Source organism: Rhea americana, unplaced genomic scaffold (genome assembly GCF_003343005.1).
Source record: "Rhea americana isolate MKP2758 unplaced genomic scaffold, rheAme1 scaffold_0, whole genome shotgun sequence".
Taxonomy (NCBI): Eukaryota; Metazoa; Chordata; class Aves; order Rheiformes; family Rheidae; genus Rhea; species Rhea americana.
In genome coordinates this window covers 296,774-318,405 of record NW_028185037.1, presented here as the reverse complement: position 1 = coordinate 318,405, position 21,632 = coordinate 296,774, and the positions used below count along the sequence as shown (strand labels likewise).

At 36.5% G+C, this 21,632-nt stretch overlaps 1 protein-coding gene across 7 annotated transcripts in view; it reads left to right on the top strand.

The window, feature by feature from the left end:
- The window catches only part of VPS13B (vacuolar protein sorting 13 homolog B), a 464,422-nt gene that overhangs the window by 348,704 nt on the left and 94,086 nt on the right, over nt 1-21,632 (top strand). For all 7 annotated transcript variants that reach the window (XM_085301417.1, XM_085301642.1, XM_085301811.1 and 4 more), the window contains 2 exons: nt 4,868-5,005; nt 16,271-16,675. In XM_085301417.1, the coding sequence (XP_085157543.1) occupies nt 4,868-5,005; nt 16,271-16,675 (543 nt within the window). The remainder of the gene's footprint in view (nt 1-4,867; nt 5,006-16,270; nt 16,676-21,632) is intronic.

Genomic DNA, 21,632 nt, shown 5'->3' with positions numbered 1-21,632 from the left:
AGAAGATACTGTAAAACAACCTTTTCATTCAGTGCTCATCCTGTGTTTAACAAAAATGGCATCTGCTAGCCATTAGTTTTTGCAAATAGATCATTGGCCATTTCCACTTAAATAAAAGTGGGTGCAATTGTTTTCAATGTAATCTCATAAGCTGCTTTTATAAATATTTTTTTAAAATCTTTATTTGCTTTGTTTCAGGTAATGTAATCCAGATACAAAATTGCCTCATTTCCTGAGCATGGTGCTCTGGGCATTCTTGAAAAATATTTTTTCTATTTGTTTGTTTGTTTATTTTTAAAGAGGAGATTGTGCAGCTTGGTCATTTTGAAGGGGAGAAATTTCCTCATAAATATTTGTTATGTGTGGAATTTCTTCCACTTCCTCCAATGAAACATTTCAGCCATTGTGAGGCAATTTAAAATTATTCTTGATATCTTTTTTTTGATAACACCCCCGCCTGTGGTGGCAGGGCGTCCATGAAGAGCAGATGCGGTAGCTAAGAGCACATGTAACCTCTGCTCTAAGGGAAAGCGCAGGCTGCACGGAGAGTGACGCAAGCTGGATCCAGCAGGAAATCTGCTGCGCTGCCTCGCCGTCAGCTCGCGCTTGCTGCAAACCAGAGCCAGGATTTAAGGCCATTTTCTCGCAAACCATTGCGGGAGTTTTGCTGAGCGTCACCCGCTGCCCTCCGAGCGTGTTACTGTCCGTGCAGCGGCGTGCACGGGCGTGTGCAGGGTACGGCCTCCGCCGGTAGCGCGGCGCTGGCCCGGGAGGCTGCATTGCTCAGGTTACTCCAAGTGCTCGTCTGCGTCTTCCTGACACAGCTCTTGGGATTACGCTACCAGAAACGTTTTCCCATTTGGGTTCCTTGAATACCAATGGAAACCGTTTTTAAAACGAGACCAAGCATTCCAGGGAAGAGCYCGAAACGCAGGGAGCATTGCAGCATTGTGCTGGCTTGTAAAATTGACTGCAGACCAAAATGTGATTCATCCATTGAAATGAAAGCACGTCGCGGAGCGGCCTCACGTCCAGGCGCGCTGCAGCCGCCCGGGCCAAGCTGCCGCCCGCCGCCTGCGCGGCGCTGCGCCTCCGAGCCCGGCTTAGCAGCCCCTCGCTGGCCCTTGCCCTCAGCGTTGCCCTGCGACAAAACCGCAGTTTGAAGAAGAAAAATCTTCAGGATTTGAAATTTCTCCTGCTTCTCATCCCTTTCCTTTCCCCCTAGTCCCTGGCCTGTTCAGAAGCTGTTTTCTTGCTGCCCCTTGTTAGCATGCAAGCGAGGGGCTATTGAGTGAAGGCAAAAGCTTCCAAATTCAAATCAAGTTAAGGAAGGTATTTCATAAACTGTGAAGCTTTGGAACTGGGGTTTGGAACTTAAGCTTAAAAGTGGGTTTGGATGTTTGGCTGGATACAAAAAATAGCCAGAGATTTTTTTTTCTTTCATTCTAGTAAAAAAGGAAAAATATTGTGGAAGTTATTCAAGACCTCACGGCTTCTCAGTCTTACTAATTTTGAAATACAGTCCTGGTTGTCAATCTGTGATAGTTGTCTCACCATTTTGCTTTTGCTGCCACAGACAAATTTTTCACATCGCGTGGAGGATAGAGTTTCTGGCCCTCTTCACCACTCTTCACTTTTCAAGCTTTTCTTTTCTCTCTTTTGGCTTGCTGTAGAGTAATTCTACCCTCTCCTTTTACTTATATATGCATCCCTGGGGTTTTCTCCAGCATTTTCTTTATACAAATAGCTGCAAATTTAAGTGCTGATTTTTGGGAGAATCATAGAAAATGGAAATGGAAATGACCTATTATAATACATTATTCAGACCAGTTCCCTACTGATGCATAATTGTTCCCTATCGTATATTTTATAGTGTTCTGTCAAGTGTATTTTTAAACATTCTGAACATTTCCATCATTTCCTTGAGGGAGAAGAGTCCTTTTTCTAATAGAGCACACCATGAGAAATTCCTTACTTTCCAGCCTAAATTTTCTTTTTCATTCTATTGCTTCCATGGCAATTTTTATGCCCTCTGGCACCCCACATGATTTCTTTCTTTCCTGATCATTAATCCTATGAAAATACATATGCTGTTTTCTGCTGTAGAAAGTAATTCAATCAAGATACATTATTTTACTCTTTACCTTTGTAAATTTGTCCTACACAGATACTTTTTGTAGCTCCTCTTTGAAACTCCATTCAAGTTTTTGAGACATAGACCAGAACAGTCAGTTGTGAAGTCTCTGGATTTCTTCTAGCTTTCTTCTCATTATATAAAAACTAATTTATTGATCCATATCTGGCATATTTGGATGTACAGCTAAGTCTGCTATCCAGGTTTCAAATTAACCGTGCCATGGACGTGGAAAGCTCAAGCAGTTCTTCTCATGGCCCCTCAGATTTATTACCTTGCTTGCCAGATTGTGTGAATGCAAGTATCCTACTTCCAGAATTGTCTCAATTTCAGAATAACTCAGTTGTTTTGGTGGTAAAGTTGTTTCACCTAAACTTAAAAAAAAAAAAAAAAAAAAAAAAAAGACATGGAACCTATAGAGCAAGTGTGGATTCAAAAGTAATATATTCTGTTGGTTAATTCTGAGCACTGCTGTGTCCTTGTGTTGTGTTCCTAATCTGTGAGTTCTGGATCTTCCATTATTCATGCTATACCCCAGATAATGGAGAGGTGGCGGTGCTGGACTTTTTGGACTCATGGCAGATCAAAATAATTTTCTGAAATTCCCTGTGATTCATTTTATTTATTTTATTTTATTTTATTTTGTTTTATTGATTCTCTGCTTATGTGCTGCAGTTCTAAGCACCCTGAGGGCTGTGTTTGTATAGCTAGTGTATTATGTCATGCAAGGATTTTCTGCTATGTAACTTCTTTTCATTACAGATATTTTCATCTTTAAACAGTTACATCTCTGAAATAATTATTAGGTATTTAATAACATAAACACATCTTAGAAGAGTAGTAAAAACAGTTGATGTACTCTGCAACAGAGTACATATATTTGGCTAAATTTACTGACATTTCTTAAAAAACAGTGGTTGATCTACGCTGCTATGTGCAACATGTCACAATATCTTTCAGAAATGTGACAAAATAATGGCCTATTACAACATTTTTCAGCTGCAGTCAGGAACAGTAACCTAAAGATCAGTTTAATTGATCCAGTGAAACAATGCACAATGTTCTGTAATTTTTACAATGTTTTTTACTGTGATCTGAAAAACATAGGTGTATTATTTATTTATCATGTGCTACTAGTGCAAAGTAAGATTGTGTTATGGAATCAAGTCAGAGATAACATTCATGTTCAGAACAACTACAAGACTATATATTTTTGAAAAAATATGTACCTTAGTAGTAAAGAATTTTTTTATTATTTTCAGTATGTTAGGCAAATTCTTGACACAGGAAAAGAAGGTATTCCCTAAAGCTTTAACTATAGAAAAGGCAGTGTGCCATACCATTCTGGTTAGTGTAATTAAAGAAAAGGGCTAAGAATTACAAAAATTTAGAAATTCACAGGGAAAATATACAAATCTGTTGTATGCGGTGACAGCTCTTAAATAACTGTTGAGAGCTGACTTTATAAATGTATAGTGGGAATAAAGTGAAGGAAAGGCTGTAATGTATATGCCATGGAGTACAAATATTACTGTAAAGTCACTGCCTGAAAATTGATCAAATAAAAACAGAAGAATGTGCTAACTTTTGATCTTTTCCATATAGATGTAAAGCTATGATCAATTGGTTTCAGTAGGTTCTTTGAAATCACAAAAGGGTTCTTATTTGCCAAGTTTTATATGAATCACATAATGAGGTCAAGAAATAGAAATTCCAAAGCTGACTTTATATACCCAGTCCACATATGACTGTGAAGCCACGTTACCATATGTTGATTATAATAGTGGGTTTGTAAATACTGTTCTTGAAAGGTATCCAATCAGTAAATCTCAGTTAAATAAAACAGTTAAAAAAATTTTTAATTGACTGAAAATGGGAAAGTTGAAATTTCAAGAAAATCTCTTTAAATCATTAAGTATGAGACAGAGAGTCTGTAATTAAAGTAGCAGTCTTGGTACTAAAGAATAATTGAGCATTAAGAATTTAAGATGTGTAGTGCCAGAATTCAGGACTCTTACTGCAAAGGTCATGAGTTGCTAAAGATTAAAAGGCTTTATACAGTGCTATTTCTACCATCTGTGATATATAGAAAATGAAGAAATGCATAGCACTTGGAAGAAATTAATTTTAATGTACTTCTATAATATTATGGACTGATCAAAGGAATACCATTCAAGATGGGATACAAGAGTAGCTACTGATTTTTAAAAGCCAAACATGATGTGTGAGTGAAACCCCAAACTGAATGATATAACTGCCTTGTCACTATACTCTATCCTTGACAGTGGTGCCATTATCTTTTAGCCTTCGTAATTTCTTTTTCTGTTGTTACTTTCTCTACTTGCCAGTGAAAAACAGTAGCAGTTTTTAAGCACTGATTCTTTTGCAAGGATTCTTGAAGTGTCATCATGATTAACGCTAAAATTATGGGATATTAAAAGTCATCTTGTGGCAGATGCTATTTTTTACTCATATTTTACTTGCTATTTTTTGCAGGTTTTCTGTTAGTGCTATCACCTGTATGCATATTTATGCCAGCAAATGTATGCCTGCATTGCATACATGTGCACATCTGTCTAGAGGCACAAATGCTGTGTGTAACAGTATTATTATGAGTACTAACCACTGTATATATATTTTGAACATTTTATTTTATCAATTTTGTATTTAGTATTTTGTTATATATTACATTCCTGGAATATTGTTAATGAATATGATCCTTATCACCTGTAGATCCTGGAAAGACTCTACCGGAAGCCCTAGATTATTGCAAGATTTGGTTGCAGACGGTAGCAGGAGAGGTAGACGCTAAAAGTGGTATTCCACCTCCTCTTATCACAGTGCAAATTAAAGACTTCCTTAATGGACCAGGTAAGCATTACACTTTAATCTCCTCTTTTTAATGTAATTTATTCCTAGATAGACACCTGCAGACATACTGATACATCAGATTATCAGAAAAATGTTGTATTCCTTGCTGATGAATGCGGAAATTTCCTCCAGCAATTACCCTGAACTGAKGTCAAAGTGCAGGAATGGTCAGTCCTGGACTGACCTTACATGGATTTAAGGCCTGATTAATTATTTTCTTTCTAGGTTAAATCTAGAAAGCTTATTCCTTTAGAAGTTTGAGATTGGCAAATTTCCAACAAAATGAAAACTACCTGCTTCCAGCCAAAGCTGCCTTTGAATTTGTTTCTGAGATTTTTATGAGCCTTTTTCTCTTGGGTTCATTGGAATCTGGGTACCTGGCATTACAAATTTGTATCATCTAATGTGTTGATACTGTAAAATTGAAAAAAATATTTGTACCGTATTTCTTTAACTAACACAGAATATGAGTGATATGGTATATTAGCAATTATGTAGAATAACATAAATGACTGGAAGTTTCACTCCTGAGGAGTCACAAACTCCTGCGAATAGAAGTACATTATACATTCTCTGTTTTGTGAATTGTGTATTTATAACTACATTGCTAATTTAGAACATAAAGTTACATTTATGTGTACATTACATAATGTATGTACATTATGTATATAAATTAAAAGTTAGAAAATACACTTACATTTTTCTGTGCTATCTTAATTCACCTCTTGTTCATGTTTATTGTAATTTATTGAGCTGTGTTGCCTCCTTTTTTCTTGAACAGCCTTACTTCACGCAGCACACAGAATGATCTGTTACCTGTTATTTTGTGAGCAACTCTTCAGTACTGGGCTGTCCTGTTCATTTAGTTCCCTATRCTGGCTAATTTATTATTTACAGCATTTAAACCTAGCTCTGCAGCAAAATAACTTGTTTCTGCTGTATTGCTTAGTGCTTCAGGATGTGAAATACTTCAGAAATATTAATTTACCTGCACAACCTTTTCACGAGTGATGGGATAATATATCCTGTGCATTCCACAGAAGGTAACTCAGCACAGGGAAATTAAAGACTTTAAAAATGCTTTAGATTATCAATTTAAAATGTATAATTTCATTTTCCAAGGTATTTAGAAAATGTAGAAATTTAGATATTGGAAGCACAGTTCCTTTTGTCTTTTGATGGAGCCGTGATCACTTCTGCATATCAGACCCAGGTATATCAAGTTGAACTATCAGAGACTGAGACATACAAGCTTGCCAGCTGACTCTGAAGACTATGGTCAAGTAACTTGCAAATTCATTTTTCCACTCAGTTAGGCAGGACTCTTGAGGAAAGAATAAGTACATGAACAGCTTCATTATTTCCATTTTTTTTAGTTTTCTGTGCTACCTTAAAAGAGTTCTTTTAATGCAAGATTTTAAACCACCTGACAATGCAGGGTTTTGTTATATTGATTATATTGAGAGTCAAGATTTTGGGGTTCCAGTCCAAAACCAGAAGGAAAATGTATTTTCTCTTAACACTATGATCTTTTGGTCATTGCTGCCAAATTGGCTTTGTTTTATCCTCCTTTTTTTTTCAAATTTGTTTGTGAATGAGTCCTCTCTCTCCCCATCTCTGGTAGATTTTCAAATTCTCAAATACCTTGTCTCTCCATTCCCCATATCTCAAGGTTCTCCCTGTAGTTTCCTGGCCCAGCCAATTATATTTAATTGCTTACCCAAAAGTGTTTCCTTGACAGTCTCCTGTCAGTAGGACAGTCTTCCAACTGAACTAGCAAAAAAGAAAGTCGGTGGCTTTGCAAACCAGCTCGCTAAGTATATATTGACATGAGTGGTCTGACTTTCTACTCCTTTCTCAACAATTCAGTCAGATCCTGAATCAGTGTTAAATCTCTCTCCTCTGTAGTATTTGGCTAAATAGGGAACCAAAAAGCAGTAAATTCATACATCGTAAACATCAGGCTGCTTATTATCCTAAAGCTTATATAGCTTCAGTGCTTTCCTTCAAGATCTCTTCTGAGCTAAGAAGCATTCTTTTTTATCATCTTTTCCTGCTAATTGGAATGACCATTAAACATGACTCAATGATAATTACCCTGTATTTCAATAAATTGTTTTAACAAGGTAATAGAACAAAACAAGAGATGAATTCCTTTGGAGATTTTTCTGATCTCCAGTGTTACAACAGGAGATCCTCTTCAAATAAACTAACCAAAAAGCATTTCATGGGGGACTGGAAGTTTCATTGGATCAGTAATGAAAGACACTTTCAGCATGTGATTGCATCAGAGTAGCACATGCAAGAATGTTATGGATGCTTGACAACTCATTAGCAGGCTACTGGAAAAAAGTTATTAATTCTACTGGGAGGAATAGGTCCTCTAACCAAGGCTTCTTCCAGGATGAGGTAGCCTCTACATTACCAGATCCAGACTAAACCTGCAGCTGTTCATCAGGGTCAAGAACCTCAACAAACTTCTTCAGAGCTCCTGTAAGGTCACCAGACGAATGACATTTGTGACAGGAGACATCATAATTAATAAACTGAATAAACAAGTGCACTGCTGGAGTACCTATGCTTATGCACATGCCTAACTCAAAGGTCTAGTGGCTTCTTGTGCACATGCCAAATAACGGTGCAACTATTTTGCGTATTTTCTAAGGACATGCTGCATAATTTTGTATTCATTTATGCATGTAAGTTTTATAATTACAGTAGGTAAATTTTTAATATACATTGGTTGCAATACGTACTAATAGATAGTAGCTGTTGGGTAAAGCTGATCTGCTTCTCTGGATGTTTTTTAAAGTTAATCATATACAGACAAAAATCTGGATATAGCAGTTGTGATGCTAAGTGAACACAGTTTTCTGTATGTATTTCAGTATTCAAAGCTCAGTGGTTTAATCATAATATCATTTTTCTTCAGAAATATTTTGTTGGCATGCTGAGGTTAAATTTCAGATATTAGGGTCAAACATGCCTATGTTTTATGATGCAAACTATTATACAAGCAGTTAAAAGAAAAAAGCTGCAAATGGTCCCCAGTGTTCGCTGCCTTAGATAAAAACTGTGCTCCTTGTAAATAGTTTGTCAGTAAAAGTAGATAAGTAGATAGTGTTCCACAGAAAAATTGTATACTTTCACCACACAGGAAACCAGGTTGTCAGTCCATATTAAGTTGGAGATCAAAAAACTACAGCAAGTAGCTAAACTTGGAAACCACTAATTAAATGGGAATAACAGGATACATTAATGCACTTCTTGCCACATGAGTTGATTATTTTGTACATTTTTGGCAACTAAAGAAAATGATATTTCTTCCAGATTTGAGGTAATAGGATCCTAGGAGAAATAAGCATTCATCATCAGGCCTGTGGGAACAGACCTCAACTTTAACCCTACAATGTATTAAAGGACTATTCTTTCTCTTTCTACAGTAACTAATTATTTAAAATTTTTTAAATTCCATCTCCATCAGTATGCACAACCCTCTCTCTTTTATATTTAATGTGTTACTGGATTCTACATTTACTTCTTCTCAAATACATATAAGTGAGCTATTTATTGCTTCAGCATTAGATATTGTTCTTTAGATGAAGAATAAATATGACCATCTTGTAATATTTTTCATATTTTTATATAATCTTTACCTACTAATTCTTTCTTCAGATCTTTTTAAAAAATGTACTTTCTTTAAAAGCTGTCTTTTGACATGTTCTTTCTGCATGGAATACTAAACATTTCAGTAATTCATGAAGTAGAGCCTACAAATTCCCTTAAAATACTTATACAAGCAAAATATAAACATTTTATGCCAAAATCCTCTTCTCTAAGTATTTTCTTGGAAAGAGGGTAGGTGTGAAATAACTAAGATCTTTGATACTTTGCCATTTGAAATAATTTCTGTAGAACAAACTATCCAGACAAACTAAGAAATACCATTTCCCATTGGACGATAAAATAAGAATCAGGGTTTTTCTTTTTCGGCCATGCTCTTCCCTAGCGCTGTTTGGACGTTGTGAGAAGCACTGTGCCGTATCTATAGTTATACGTAAAAGAAACAAACAAAGCTGCACCCTAGCTCTCACTTCAGGGTTTCTTTTCTTATTTCCAAGGGCACCAATTGTGTCCATTAGCAAGGTCAGTGGCTTGGAGAAACCTGGAAAATAGCAGCTACCAGAAACCCACTAGAATAATATCTCCAGCAGGTGATAGATTAGTTGGAACAAATTGGAACCATTGCACTTCAGCAATCCTGGTTTCTTTCAAGCTGTTTTAAAAATGTCGTCATTTTAATACACAATATCAGCCCTGCGGAACAGTCCACAGCAGGTTAATTTGAATCATATGATGTATCACTGCCCTCAGCTGACATGAGCTCCGTTCCATGTGTGAAGCCATAATAAATCCATTCCCAACCGAGGCAAATTCCCTGTGAGAAGGTGAACTAATCCAGGCCTCACACTGGCATGTTAGCCCTCCGTAATTGAAAGCAGGGCCACCTGTTCCCAGCACAGTTAGCCTATAGAGGGAAAATTAGCATTAGATCAGATACTTAATATATTGAAAAATCATTCATACTGCTTGCAAGTTCAGCTGTGGGCTGCTTAGCATGACATCATATATAAACCTAGGAATGTGCCCACTTGATCCCAGTTTAACAGTTTTGTTAACCATGGTGTTTGTTAACTTTGAAATGAGAATTTTTTGATTTAATGGGAGCTGACACGTGAGAAGGGGAACTAGCCAGGGTGCAGACTTTTCTAATTAACTCTGGGTCATTTGCAAAACTTTTGAGCTTTCTAGTAGGTTTTTTTCCCTTTGCTCTTTTACAAACAAGTTTTTAAAGCACTGACACTGTAGCCATGAAATGATATTTATTTGATTAGAAGGACAAACAGAAATATTCCAAACAGGTGGACCAGCCAGTAGGTATTGCTTTGTTAGTAACACATTTACTGTCTGCAGTTTCAGTGTAAAAATGTGTAAAATTATCAAAGTATCTTTCTAAAAACAGGATCTGAAAAATTAGAAATCCAAACCCCACTTATTTTAAATTAATACTTAGATGCCTGAGTATTGAAAATGAAACTGAGTGCCTAAGCCAGGTAGAAAATTTGGAAAATATTTTCTTGGTCTCTTTTGCCTTATATTGGCATTCTTTAAAAGTTATTGCTAGTATATGCTCAATTTTATAAACACTTTTTTTCCCTTCATATATTTCTTAATCAAGATACATTATTTGGCCGCTAAAGCAGATAACGGAGAGTTACTGTTTATGAGGGTTTTTTTGTTTCCACAAACTTGCTCCATGACCTGGGACAATTTATTTCATCTTGCTGTGCTTCAGCTTTCCTAATTCTCTAATGAGACAGTTCAGTTAGTGTTTCTTCAGGTAGGGTTTTCCTTTCCGGGTGAGGCCTCCAAATACAGAAGGAACCCCACTGCAGTTTTTGGCCTAGCCACACAACCCTTGAGACACTTCAGGGAAGTATTTGGCCATTGCATGGTTGCTTCATTTTAGTCAACTTCCTACAAATAGGAGTCACCCCCTATCCTTATTTAATGGAACCATTGCTCTTCTAGACCTACAACAATTTATTTTGGTTTAGTCATGACCATTTTTAAAAAAACAGTGCAGTTCCCTCACTGAGCCTTGTCTGAGTTCTCCAGGCTACCTAAAACCTGTTAATGTCTTGATGTCTCCTTTGCATAATGTCAGTGATGGACCACGTCGTGGAAGCGTGAGTCGGGGAGCTCCCCGCAGGGCTCCTGGTGGGTTGCTGGTGGCCTTCCTGGCCTTAGAGAGCTTCGTGGGTCCAGGCTGCAGCACCCAGATGCAGTAGGTAGAAATGCTGAGCGGTGACTACTGGCTTCTTCCTGGCTAATTGGTGCCTGTCTCTCAGAAGTGGAGCACAAGATGCACTGCAGATGGCCTCTGCAGCCTTGTCTCGAGTTTCTGCCTTCTTTTCCCTTGATCCAAATCAGGAATGATGAATTAGAGGATAAAAACAATTCATTTGGATTCTTTTTGCTTTTCAATTTCTTTTAATTTGTCGCTCTTTTGATGCCTGACCAGGGACAATTGGGAACAGTACAGCTAATCTTTGCTTTACATGTGTGTGTGCTCCTCTTTTTTTATAAGTTTAATTCTAACAATTCAGCCTCTTCTTTGTTACTAAAGGGCCACCCTGACTCCAAAGCAGAATCAGGGCTCAAGATTACCTTCACCTTCCTCAGGTTTCCTCTCCTAGACTTCTTATATCCAGAAGGGTGGCTCCCAGAGAAAGGATATGACTGCTGGTGAAACGTTTCATGCCTGTTGCCTGCTCCTCTCCTGTTTATTTCAGACTGGAAATTCAATCCTCCTAAGAGTTCTAGGCAAATATTGGTCTCTTTTATAGCAAGACTATTTTGTTAAGAAGCAGCTTAATATTTTACAGCCTTGCAAGGTGCTCTGGAAATTTCCTGGGATGGGAGGAGAGTTTCTTGTGTGCAACTAGAAGAGAAAGATCTGACCTTTCTCTTGCCAGCTATGAGAAATGAAAGCTCTGTCACAAAGTGAGGGATATGAGAAGTCAACAGATTCTTCAAAAATACCACATTTTTTCTCTCGTAGTTCAACTTTTCTCATAGTTTGTGAAAAGATCCCCATCTTAGGAGAGCTTAGAAGTAATTTTCCTGACGTTTACTTTCTGATTTTTCAGATTAAGAATGTTTAGACTGTAGTAGACTATAGTAGTTTATTAGTCATAGAAATAATAACCTGGTGTAAATTCAGTTATGGAATATCTGTGGATAAGCCCACTGACTTCATTAAGAGCTGAGATAGGCCTAAAGCAACTTGCTAGGAGCACTGTTACCTTGTGGTGTTTATTCATCCTTAGCTTGCCAAATAAAAAGTCCTTTTGGAATAATACCATTATCCTAAGCTCACAGAATAAAATTATACCTTCACAGTACAAATGTGAATGTTATAGAGAACAAGGGTAAAATACTCATAACACTGAATTTTTTATCTGAAGCTATAAGTAATGAAATGACAAAGGAAGAAATTGTTTTGGACAGGAATTTCAGAGTGCTGCTCATAGGTTTTATTTTATAGATGTTATGATTTTGTTCAAACGGGCCATATTGAATCCATTGGTTTTTTGTAATAGATTTCAAAATACATAATAAATGTAAGTAATATGATGACTAATGGGTCAAGTGAAGTTGGAACATTTTAAATGAGAAAATAGCTGGAAACAGTTTTCAGGAAACTATTCCAGTTGATTTTTGGTCCCCCACAAGGTGTACATTAACATAAACTCCGTAGAATCGCCTCTGGGACCTGAATTCCCTCTCTGATTTCATTATTGCAATCTGATTCTTTTCCTTTTACTGTTAAGTCATCTCCTGGTGTGATGGGAGCATATAATAAGTGTAATTTATTTATATTTATCTAATCTCCTTTTAACTCAATAGTTATTTCATCATTCTGTTTCCTAGTAGCTGTTCAGAAAGTTGTGAAGGGTAATTAGAAACTAATAATTGACAGACATGGATTTGCTTGGTAATCTAAAGAGATATAGTGAAGAAATAGAACAATTCAATTCTACATTCAAATAAAAAATACTGCTTTGATATCATCTAGTTCAGTTTGATTGAAAAAAAGCCAGAAATAATTTACTTCACCTGTTTACAAATACAGAAAATGCTTTATTATTTATTTGCTGGCAATAGATACACCTGACAAAATTTGGTATTGCTGTTATGTCTCAAAGCATTGGGGTATCATTGTAGTAATGAGTCACGAGCAGGGAAACCACAGAACTTAAGAGTGATCCAGATAAGGAGTTAAAGGGGGATTTAAACCACCTTTTGCCCTGTCGTGATTCTGACGTAATTCTGGACAATTCAAAGAGTTGTTGGAATGATGGTAACCTGAGTCTTCATACCTGCGGGCAGCAGTTGTGTCCAGAACGTGTGCTGCATTAGGTGGTGTGCTGAAGTACTTAAAGTTGTCTGAAAGACGGGTAGCTTTGAGTTTTGCACCCTGGGAATTTTATTCCAGCTGCATCTAGGTGACCTTTTTCTATTGTTACATCTCTTTTTGGGCCCTTTTGAATGATTAGGGAAGCTGCTGAACATTTATCTTCATCAGCTGCTATAAATAGCTCTTCATATTTCATTAGTTTTCACTGTTTCTATCCACCACTGAAATATGCTTTTCATAGAGGGAAAGTTAATGTTTCTTTTACAGTGCAAAGTATAAAGTGCAAAACAGGACAAAGACTAAAAACATGTTGATTGCTCAATTGGATTTTTATTTTTTTTACTTTTTTTTTAACTTAAAATACCAAAGAATCTCATTGCATACTCTTTTCCCAGTTGTAAAAATAACCTATGTCATTATGAGATAGTTAAAATATTTGCAATGGAGGTTCAAATGTCACATTTTCTGCAATTACGCTTCTGGCTGCCACAGCTTTCTGTCGAGGCTGATTCACTGCATAATAAAAACCGAATGCAAAGCTTTGTCAAGTTATCGGTCCTGACAGCATTTTTGCCATGTGACACTGTTCAAATGCACTGCTTCAAAACGAAAAACAGAGAAGCCATTTGCATTGCTCTGGGGTCTACTGATAATTTTTTTTTTTTTTTATTGCTTTCTTGGATGAGAGCAATGTTTGTGAAAGCAGGTGACCAGCAGCACCGGTTAGAGACCGGYGCGGCAGGACAGGTGCTGAGCAAAGTCCCCCCCAAGCTTCCCCGGGGCCCCGCAGGCTTCTCTGCCCCGGCCTGAGAAAGCCCAAGGCGGAACTATTGCTCTGGCATTCATCTCCTCTTCAGGGCTTTCGCAGTCAGATTACTCTCCAGCTTCATCTTGACGCCTGTCCTATCAACTTCTCCCGAAGCACTTTTAGTTTGGAGGGGTTTGGGTGTTTTCTTCCCCTCTGGGCTACACTACCATAGGAAAGCATTAGCAGTAAAATACAGCCTTGACAAACAAGTTAGGCATGGAAAAGCTATCACACCAATCAGTAAGGGTCCTTTCCTCATATTTACTAACTTACATTTTTGATTATTTATCAAAGCCAAAGTATAATTTATTTTAGTCCTTTATTTGCCAMTTCACTAATGAAGAAAATTAATTCAATAAGGCACATTTTTTCAAAGTGCCTCAGTGGTTCAGGAACCCAGATCCTAGAGTGGGTTGGATTTCAAGCTCGGGTGATTTTAAAAATGCTGCTCACTTGCTGTTTTTGAAATGTTTRTTTGGAATAACTTTCTCTTTTATTGGGTGTCATAAGTAAAGGAATATAATAATGTTACACGAGTCTCTGCTTTGTAGCTCTCTTTTTCTCCAGCAAAATGGAGGAGAAGATCAATGATTTATGTGAAGAGATAGGCAAGTTTTGGATATTTTTTACTGACAAGAGCAGTAGAGAAATTATTATTGGGATTTTCAAAAGCATTTGGAACTTTCTGTTTCCCTGTGGTTTTAATTAAAAAATAGCTACATAAATATTTTGAAAAATCTTCCAAGTGGTCATATGTGGCTTTGGATGCCTCAAAATCTTGCTCTTTTCTTATGTCCAGCTTTCTAGCTTTGATGCTTGCCTTTCTATTAAGCCCAGGTGTCAGCTAGTGTTTGCCACAATCCTTAGTTCAGTGGGGAAGGCTTTTACACAAGAAAAAACATTTCTGAAAACTATTCAGTAAGTTATGATTAAAATAGTTAGTTTCAGTCTTAAATCTCTGTTAGCTGTGACCCTTTTCTAGGAAGGTTCTCACTGTGTTTTCATTCAGATGTAACAGAAATCTTAGCTGGACCTTAGCAAGATTCTCTTACCTTTGTAGAAAAAGTGCTAGTTTAAAACGTAGAGACTAATCTGTTAAGGTACCTAAGCAGCTAACTGAAATTTAGACTGACAAATATTTTTGGCAGTCAGAAAAGTGCTTTAACGTGTGCCTGAGACTTTCTGAAGTCAGTATAAGCCAATGCTTAATAAAGCTGGAAGGCTCTGCTCCTGCAACCCTTAGCATTGCGGTAAAAAGCTCCAGTTTACCTGAAGAGTGCAAGAACCGAGTTTATCAGTTTACATCAACGTTAAGAGTAGGAAATGATCCTGGATAACTTAAAACGAGGCCCTAATTTTGGTGATATATTTGTTAATCTGTGTAAACCCTTCAGCAAACAGTGTTTCCAATATGTATTTATAGTGAGACTGGGAACTGAGCAGTGCTCTTTTCCCTGAACATTTAACACAGCTTAGATGTATGCACAGAATTTTAATTATATTTTGTTCAGTTCCTGATCGGGGGGAATAAAAAAGCAAGCTTTTCTTCCTGCCCATTACTGAATGAAGGCTGAACTTGAAATGAAAAATTTAAAAATCTAAGTTTAAGCTGGATTCCTGTAATGAAGCATAATGTACTGACAAACAGGTAGCTGGCAGCACAGAAACAAATTTCAGCTATTATAACACCCTACTTTCCCTGTGAGATAATCTTCTTGGTAATTGCAACATCACCACTACTAGAAATATCACTGTTATCAATGTTGTTAATGCTGTTTGAAATTTCTAAAAGTTCTGTGAGATTTTCAGCCGTCTGTGAGGTACCAAAATCGTTTACTAAAGAAGAAAAGAACATAGTCTTTAAAATACTGGATTATTTCACTCTTCCCTGAAAACAAACAAATCTAACCCTACCTAGGTTTTCATTTGCTTCTTTTTTCACATTTAAGCATGAAAATGCATTGAAGAATTCTGCATCTTAGCTTTGTCAAAAAACAAAAGAATATACATGTTATTCACTCATTTAAACACGTTGTAAATGTTCACTATTGGCATTGGAGTTTAGTCAAATAGTTCTACTCTATGTAAAACTCAAGAGAATGTGAAGTGTATTTTTATTGTGGTACACAAGGACTCACGTATTTACCCTCCTACACACTCAGACAAAGCGTATGTCTTTCAGAAAGCTGTGGCGATCAGCTGTGGAAAGAAAGAAGGAAATAAGATTGAGATTGTGTCATTTTCCTCCCTTAAAATCGCAGTTAGTGAAGATTGCTTATGGTACTTTTCCTGAGATTTTAAGTCAGATTTATTCATAAAAAATATTGCCTTGTTACATTTTACCATTGATTCAGTCACTTTACTGAAACATATTAGAAATGATATTATCTCCCCTAAATGCCTAATATTTTTCCATTAAATGAGTAATTGCACTATAATTGCTGATACTTTTCTCTCCCTTTCTTTCCTACAGCTGACATAAATGTGGATGTATCAAAACCTTTGAAGGCAAATCTCAGTTTTGTCAAACTTGATCAAATAAACCAATTTTTGAAGAAAGTCATAAACACAAATGATTATGAACCCTTCAAGGAGGCTACTAAATCAACTGGTATTACTGCAAACACAGATGCCACTTCAACCAAACACTCCAGTACAAGGGATTTGCTACCTGCAGTACATGCTAACGGTGTGCAAAACGTTTCAGTACAGGAAAACTTGTGGAGAGCTCTTTCCTGCTTCCAGAAAATTTCTGTTCGCACTGTTCAAGTGGTTGTTTCTATGGAAACCATCCCACATCCAAGTAAACCTTGTTTGCTGATCTCTTTTTCAAACCTCAGTGGAAGCCTGAATATCAAAAGTGGACATAAAACTACAGGTAAGAGCTTTTGAAAATGTGTTACTGATTTGTTCAAATAGTGGTACTTTCCGTGAGGTAGCAACCAAGGGTGCATACTTTTGTAGTTAATATCCTCTACCTTGTAATTACTAATTTTCTAACATAATTCTGGATGGAATATGATAACAAGAATGACTATTCTTATATTCTGATAATGCAGTATATGCTTTACAGGACAAAATTTTGTAACTCAGTAACTATGTTTTAGCATTATGCCCCTAATTTTCCTAAAAAAACAAAACAAAAACGTTCAGAGACCAGACATATGCTACAATGTAGTTATTGGTTCATACCATTATTCTGCTTCAGGCTTATGAGGGGTTCAATTTTAACATGCTTGCTCTGCACAGCTGAGAGTCACACGCAGAACATGAGAGTTCCAGTCTCAACAACTATTTTCATTACTGCAAAAATGTGAGAAATTTTACACGTTGGGTAGAATTAGCAGAACACCAAATAGATTCCTTTAAGATGGAGAAATTTTGAATAACTTCATAAATAGTTTGGCTAGTATTTTAATAAAATTAATAAGATGGTATATTTACAAAATTTGGAGATGAGCCAGACCTAGGTAGTTGGGAAAGTAGTTTGAGAGAGAAAGAAAATGGTCTGTAGCTGAGAGGTACAAGTCATAGGCCAAGCTAGGTGATGGTTTATTTCTTTTTCATCAGAAATATGTCTCCTCAGGCCAGCAAGTCTCAGGGCGTCTTTATTGTTTTAAAAGCTAAAAATGAAAATTTTAAGGTTCACAGGACACAAAAGCCTATGAAAGTGCTGGAGCCTGAAACTCTTGATTTATCCATAAATAAATAGCAGTACAGACAGGAACAGTGACTCCATTCCCACGCTTTTTCAATCCTAGCATAGAAAGAAATGCAACTGAGTAAAGGGCCTTTTTAATATCCCTTAAATAGTTCTATTTTTCTCTGTGTGTTATAATCCCCCTTTCTTCCACCACTTCCCCCTCTACCATTCATACATTATCCCTCCTATGGTACATTATGGTGTCCACAGCAAGCTTCAATATATCAAAGCGGAGCCTGTTCCGGCACTGTGTGATAAAGGAGTCTGGCAAATGCAGCAGCGTGTATCGCTTACCCGGGAGTTTTCGTCCTCCCCAAAGGAGGACTTACCTTGCTGCACACAGAAAGCTGCAGAAGCATTCTGCTGCAAAGTTCTGTTTCTTAATTCTTCTGGCAATGTGCGGAAACAGATCTTTATTTTTCGTGTCACAAGCTATATATGAATCTTCAATATGTTTGTAGTCTGGCAAGCACTGTTAAATAAAGCAATACTGATGCTGAATCTAATCAGAATAGAAGTTAGTTATTTCATATGAAGAATTTGTGTAACCAGACAATAAATAGACATCAGCAGACTCTTTTCACGTTTTCTCCAATTCAAGTTGCTTATCTTTCTGCTTTACAGAAACAAAAACTTATACACACGCAGTGTTGAATGCTACTGTGACTGTATTGTTTTAAGTTTCAAGAAGTATGAAAGATGCTTCCACAAAACCAGTTGAAACTGTGTCAAAAATCCTCTTAATAAATTGTTTCATTTTTTAAATTATTAATAGATAGCAGCCAAAGTGGAAAATAGAACTTCAGGAAGAAAGATAAATTACTCTGTGCAAGGAAATCATATTATATTCTTGTGTTACAAATGCTTAAAAGAAAAGGAATAGTTACTAACTAAGTTTGTTTTGTTATTGCAAAGAAACTGTGCAAGATAACTAAATTTGTTTTATTATTGCAAAGAAACTATGCAAGTTAAATCAGTTAAAAAATATATAGTAGTTGTGTCCCAGTCAGATTCTTGGGAGCAAGGAATATTTAAATATGTCAGTTCTTCACTATTACTCTTTTTTTAAAAAAAGAAGTTTTACAGATATACCTTTTGAGCTGAACAGAGTTAATGTCAGATTTTTTTTATAGTATGAAACTAATACGCGAATACTTCACTGTGTCTTTGATTTTACAGTCATATAACTATTGTGACCATCTGCAGCAGCTGCATTTTACGAATTATTTGCTGAACCAAACTAAGTACAATGACAAAAGTAGTCATCTCAGATGTACTGTTAAAACAGAGAAAGAAAAAGGAGTATTGCTTGCCTTTTGTATAGTATGGCCATCTGCTGTACAGATGTTATTATATAGAATGACTTCAGATACAATAATTGTAGAAAATTTTCATTAAAACCTCAACAATTTGCACTTGTTTACTTGAATCTGCATAACTCCCCAGTGAGACAACACAATACGCTTGGGGTTTCTTTGGTTCTCACTAGCTTTCTCTTTGATCCTTTTTGATGTGCTGACTTTAATAAACATAGTTAAAAACACTGTTCAAAAACATCATGGAAAAAACTACAAAGGAACAATTATAGCAGTAGAAACTACTCTAATCCCTTACTTACGCAAGCTATTTTTAGTGAAATATGTTTTTTTACACATTTTATGTGGCAGTATTTTATAAACAGTGTAAACAACCCGTTTTCCAGATGAGTTTTAATGTAGGATATGAAGTTGGTTTGTAAGGAATCCTATTTGCTAGGAATTGTATAGAAAAAACACTTGCAAGAATGTATTGTCGGCATTTTTCCTACCTCATAAGGGGAAAACAAAAGTGCGTGACCTCGTGTAATGCTTTGATTTTTTAGCGTAAATTAAGAAAGGCACTTGCCATGTAGCTTTATATATGTGTATATATATATATAATTGCCAGTTTTCCCTCTAGACTTTTCTGGCTTAATCATGGAAGCTAAAGGCCTTCTGTTCTAATTTTTCCTCTCAATTTCTTATGAAAGCAAAAAAAAGTCATAGCTTCTGAAAAACAAAGCGGCTAATTAGTTGAATTATTCATTTCACGTCTAACAGAATAAATTGTAAGGGTTGATCACTCACGTTGTAGTTGGATCCACTTAAAACACTCAATTTCTACTTACCCTGATGCATTATTATACAACCCCATACCTTTAGTGTTTCAAGGGACTTCATTTTTTGGACACCCTTCACATTTTAATACATCAGTGACTTATAATAACATGGTTACTATTTCTGCTAAAATACTTACGCTCTCCTGTGTGCTTATGGTAAAATCCTGAGTACTTTGGTTCTAGTAATGTAATACTATTACAGAATGTGATGCAGTGCGTTGGCAGAAAAACAAACAAAAAAATCACTCTCCCAAGAAAGATATTATTAATTTTACTCTAGACAACGGTACAGGTATAATTTTTCTGATACCCTTAAGGGCAAGAGTTTAAGTCAGACTGATGGTAAATACAATTATTAATTGTAACCATTTTATATTTTATGGTTTAGAGTTACAGGTTAATACTTGTACAGGATTAATACATGCAAATAACAAACATTTAGCTCACTTTTTGGCGGCTTATTTGTACTGGTATTTGTACCAAACCCGCAAGCACAAGMGCTGTCGTTAGAAGCAGGTCGCTGAGTTTTGTCCGCTGAAGTATGTGGCATCTTCTAGAAAGTGGCTCAAACTCTCGAGTCTCCTGTAGGCAGTAGGATTTGCAATTGCTCGGGATTGCACTCGAGGAATGTAGCTCACTCTAGAACAGTCTCATGCCATTAAAGTCTGAATAATTTTTAGCAATAAATAGTAGGAAATTGCAATTCTAAACATGCGACTTGCAATTAATTTAGGTTGGTGCTGAAATTAGCACTACCTACCTGCCAAAAGAGCAGATAAATGAGAGAAGCTGAGGACTGCGCTCTCCCCAGAGTGAAAGTCAGCAAGAAGCCTGGAGCCTCTCGGTGAAGCCTTACTTTGTTCTGAGTGGACACAGGAGGGAAGTCTTGCTGTTCAATGTCTGAAGTTAGGGAGTTACGTACATAAAATATTTCCAAAGATCATAGACAGAATTTCCCAGCCCTTGTTCTTGTACACCGATATAATTACTTTAGCATATAAATAAGGCAAAAAAGATAAACACTAGTTGAGCCTGTGAAAATCACAAGTATTTTTAGTAACCTTAAAAGAAATTATGTACTTAAGATACTTTATTGAAATAATAAAAGTTTAATGTGGTTATTAATTGGTGCAGAGCAAAGACCAAACTTCAATTTAGAGTTAACTGACTCTCTTGAGAAAACTCTGCTAAGGCGTTGTCATAGCCTTTGGATGCTGCAGATATGCAAGTTAGCCTATGGGGAAATAAAACATTAAATTAGATATGACTACCTAAAATAATATGCAGCAGTAACAAGCCATTTACAACACCCAGAAGACCTTTGTTACTTTTAGAAAGAAATATAAACTCTTTCCAACACTTGAACAATAGGAAATTAATTCTTTGTCAGTAAAAGCCAGAGGACAAACGAAATATTTAAATGGCCACTGAGGATTGAGGTGGAAGTGCAGCTTGTAGACAGCCATACAAATCACTAACAAACCTTAATGAATATTGGGTGTGGGCATCAGGGTCCTGTCAGATTTGACACCGTGTCCCAAGTAGCTTAAACCCAACACTCAAGAAAAGGTGGAGACCTCATCAGGTCTCTAACATCTGGGATTTTATTTGTCATTTTGGCATACCCTGCAAGCGCAAAAGAAAGAGTAAAAGGGGATTATCCTGACAGTGAAATGAGTTACTGAATCTTGTGATAATGAAAAGCAGAAGAATTCTAATTCCTTTCTATAGTCCCTGAGGTGGAGGTGCGTTTATAGTTCTGCAGAAGTATAATGTAGGAGGGAAGAACAGATGGCCTAAAATCCATGAAACAAGACACCACCTAATCCCAGGACCGAGTACCACAATTAATCCTGGTCAGATTCCCTACTGGTACTTTGTAACAGGGTTCAGAATTGCTACTGATGAACTAGCATGTCAACTTAGAAAACAAATTATTTGTTTGAAAATTCACTGTCGCTTGTTGATTCAAGAAAGTGTATAAGCCTGTGGAAC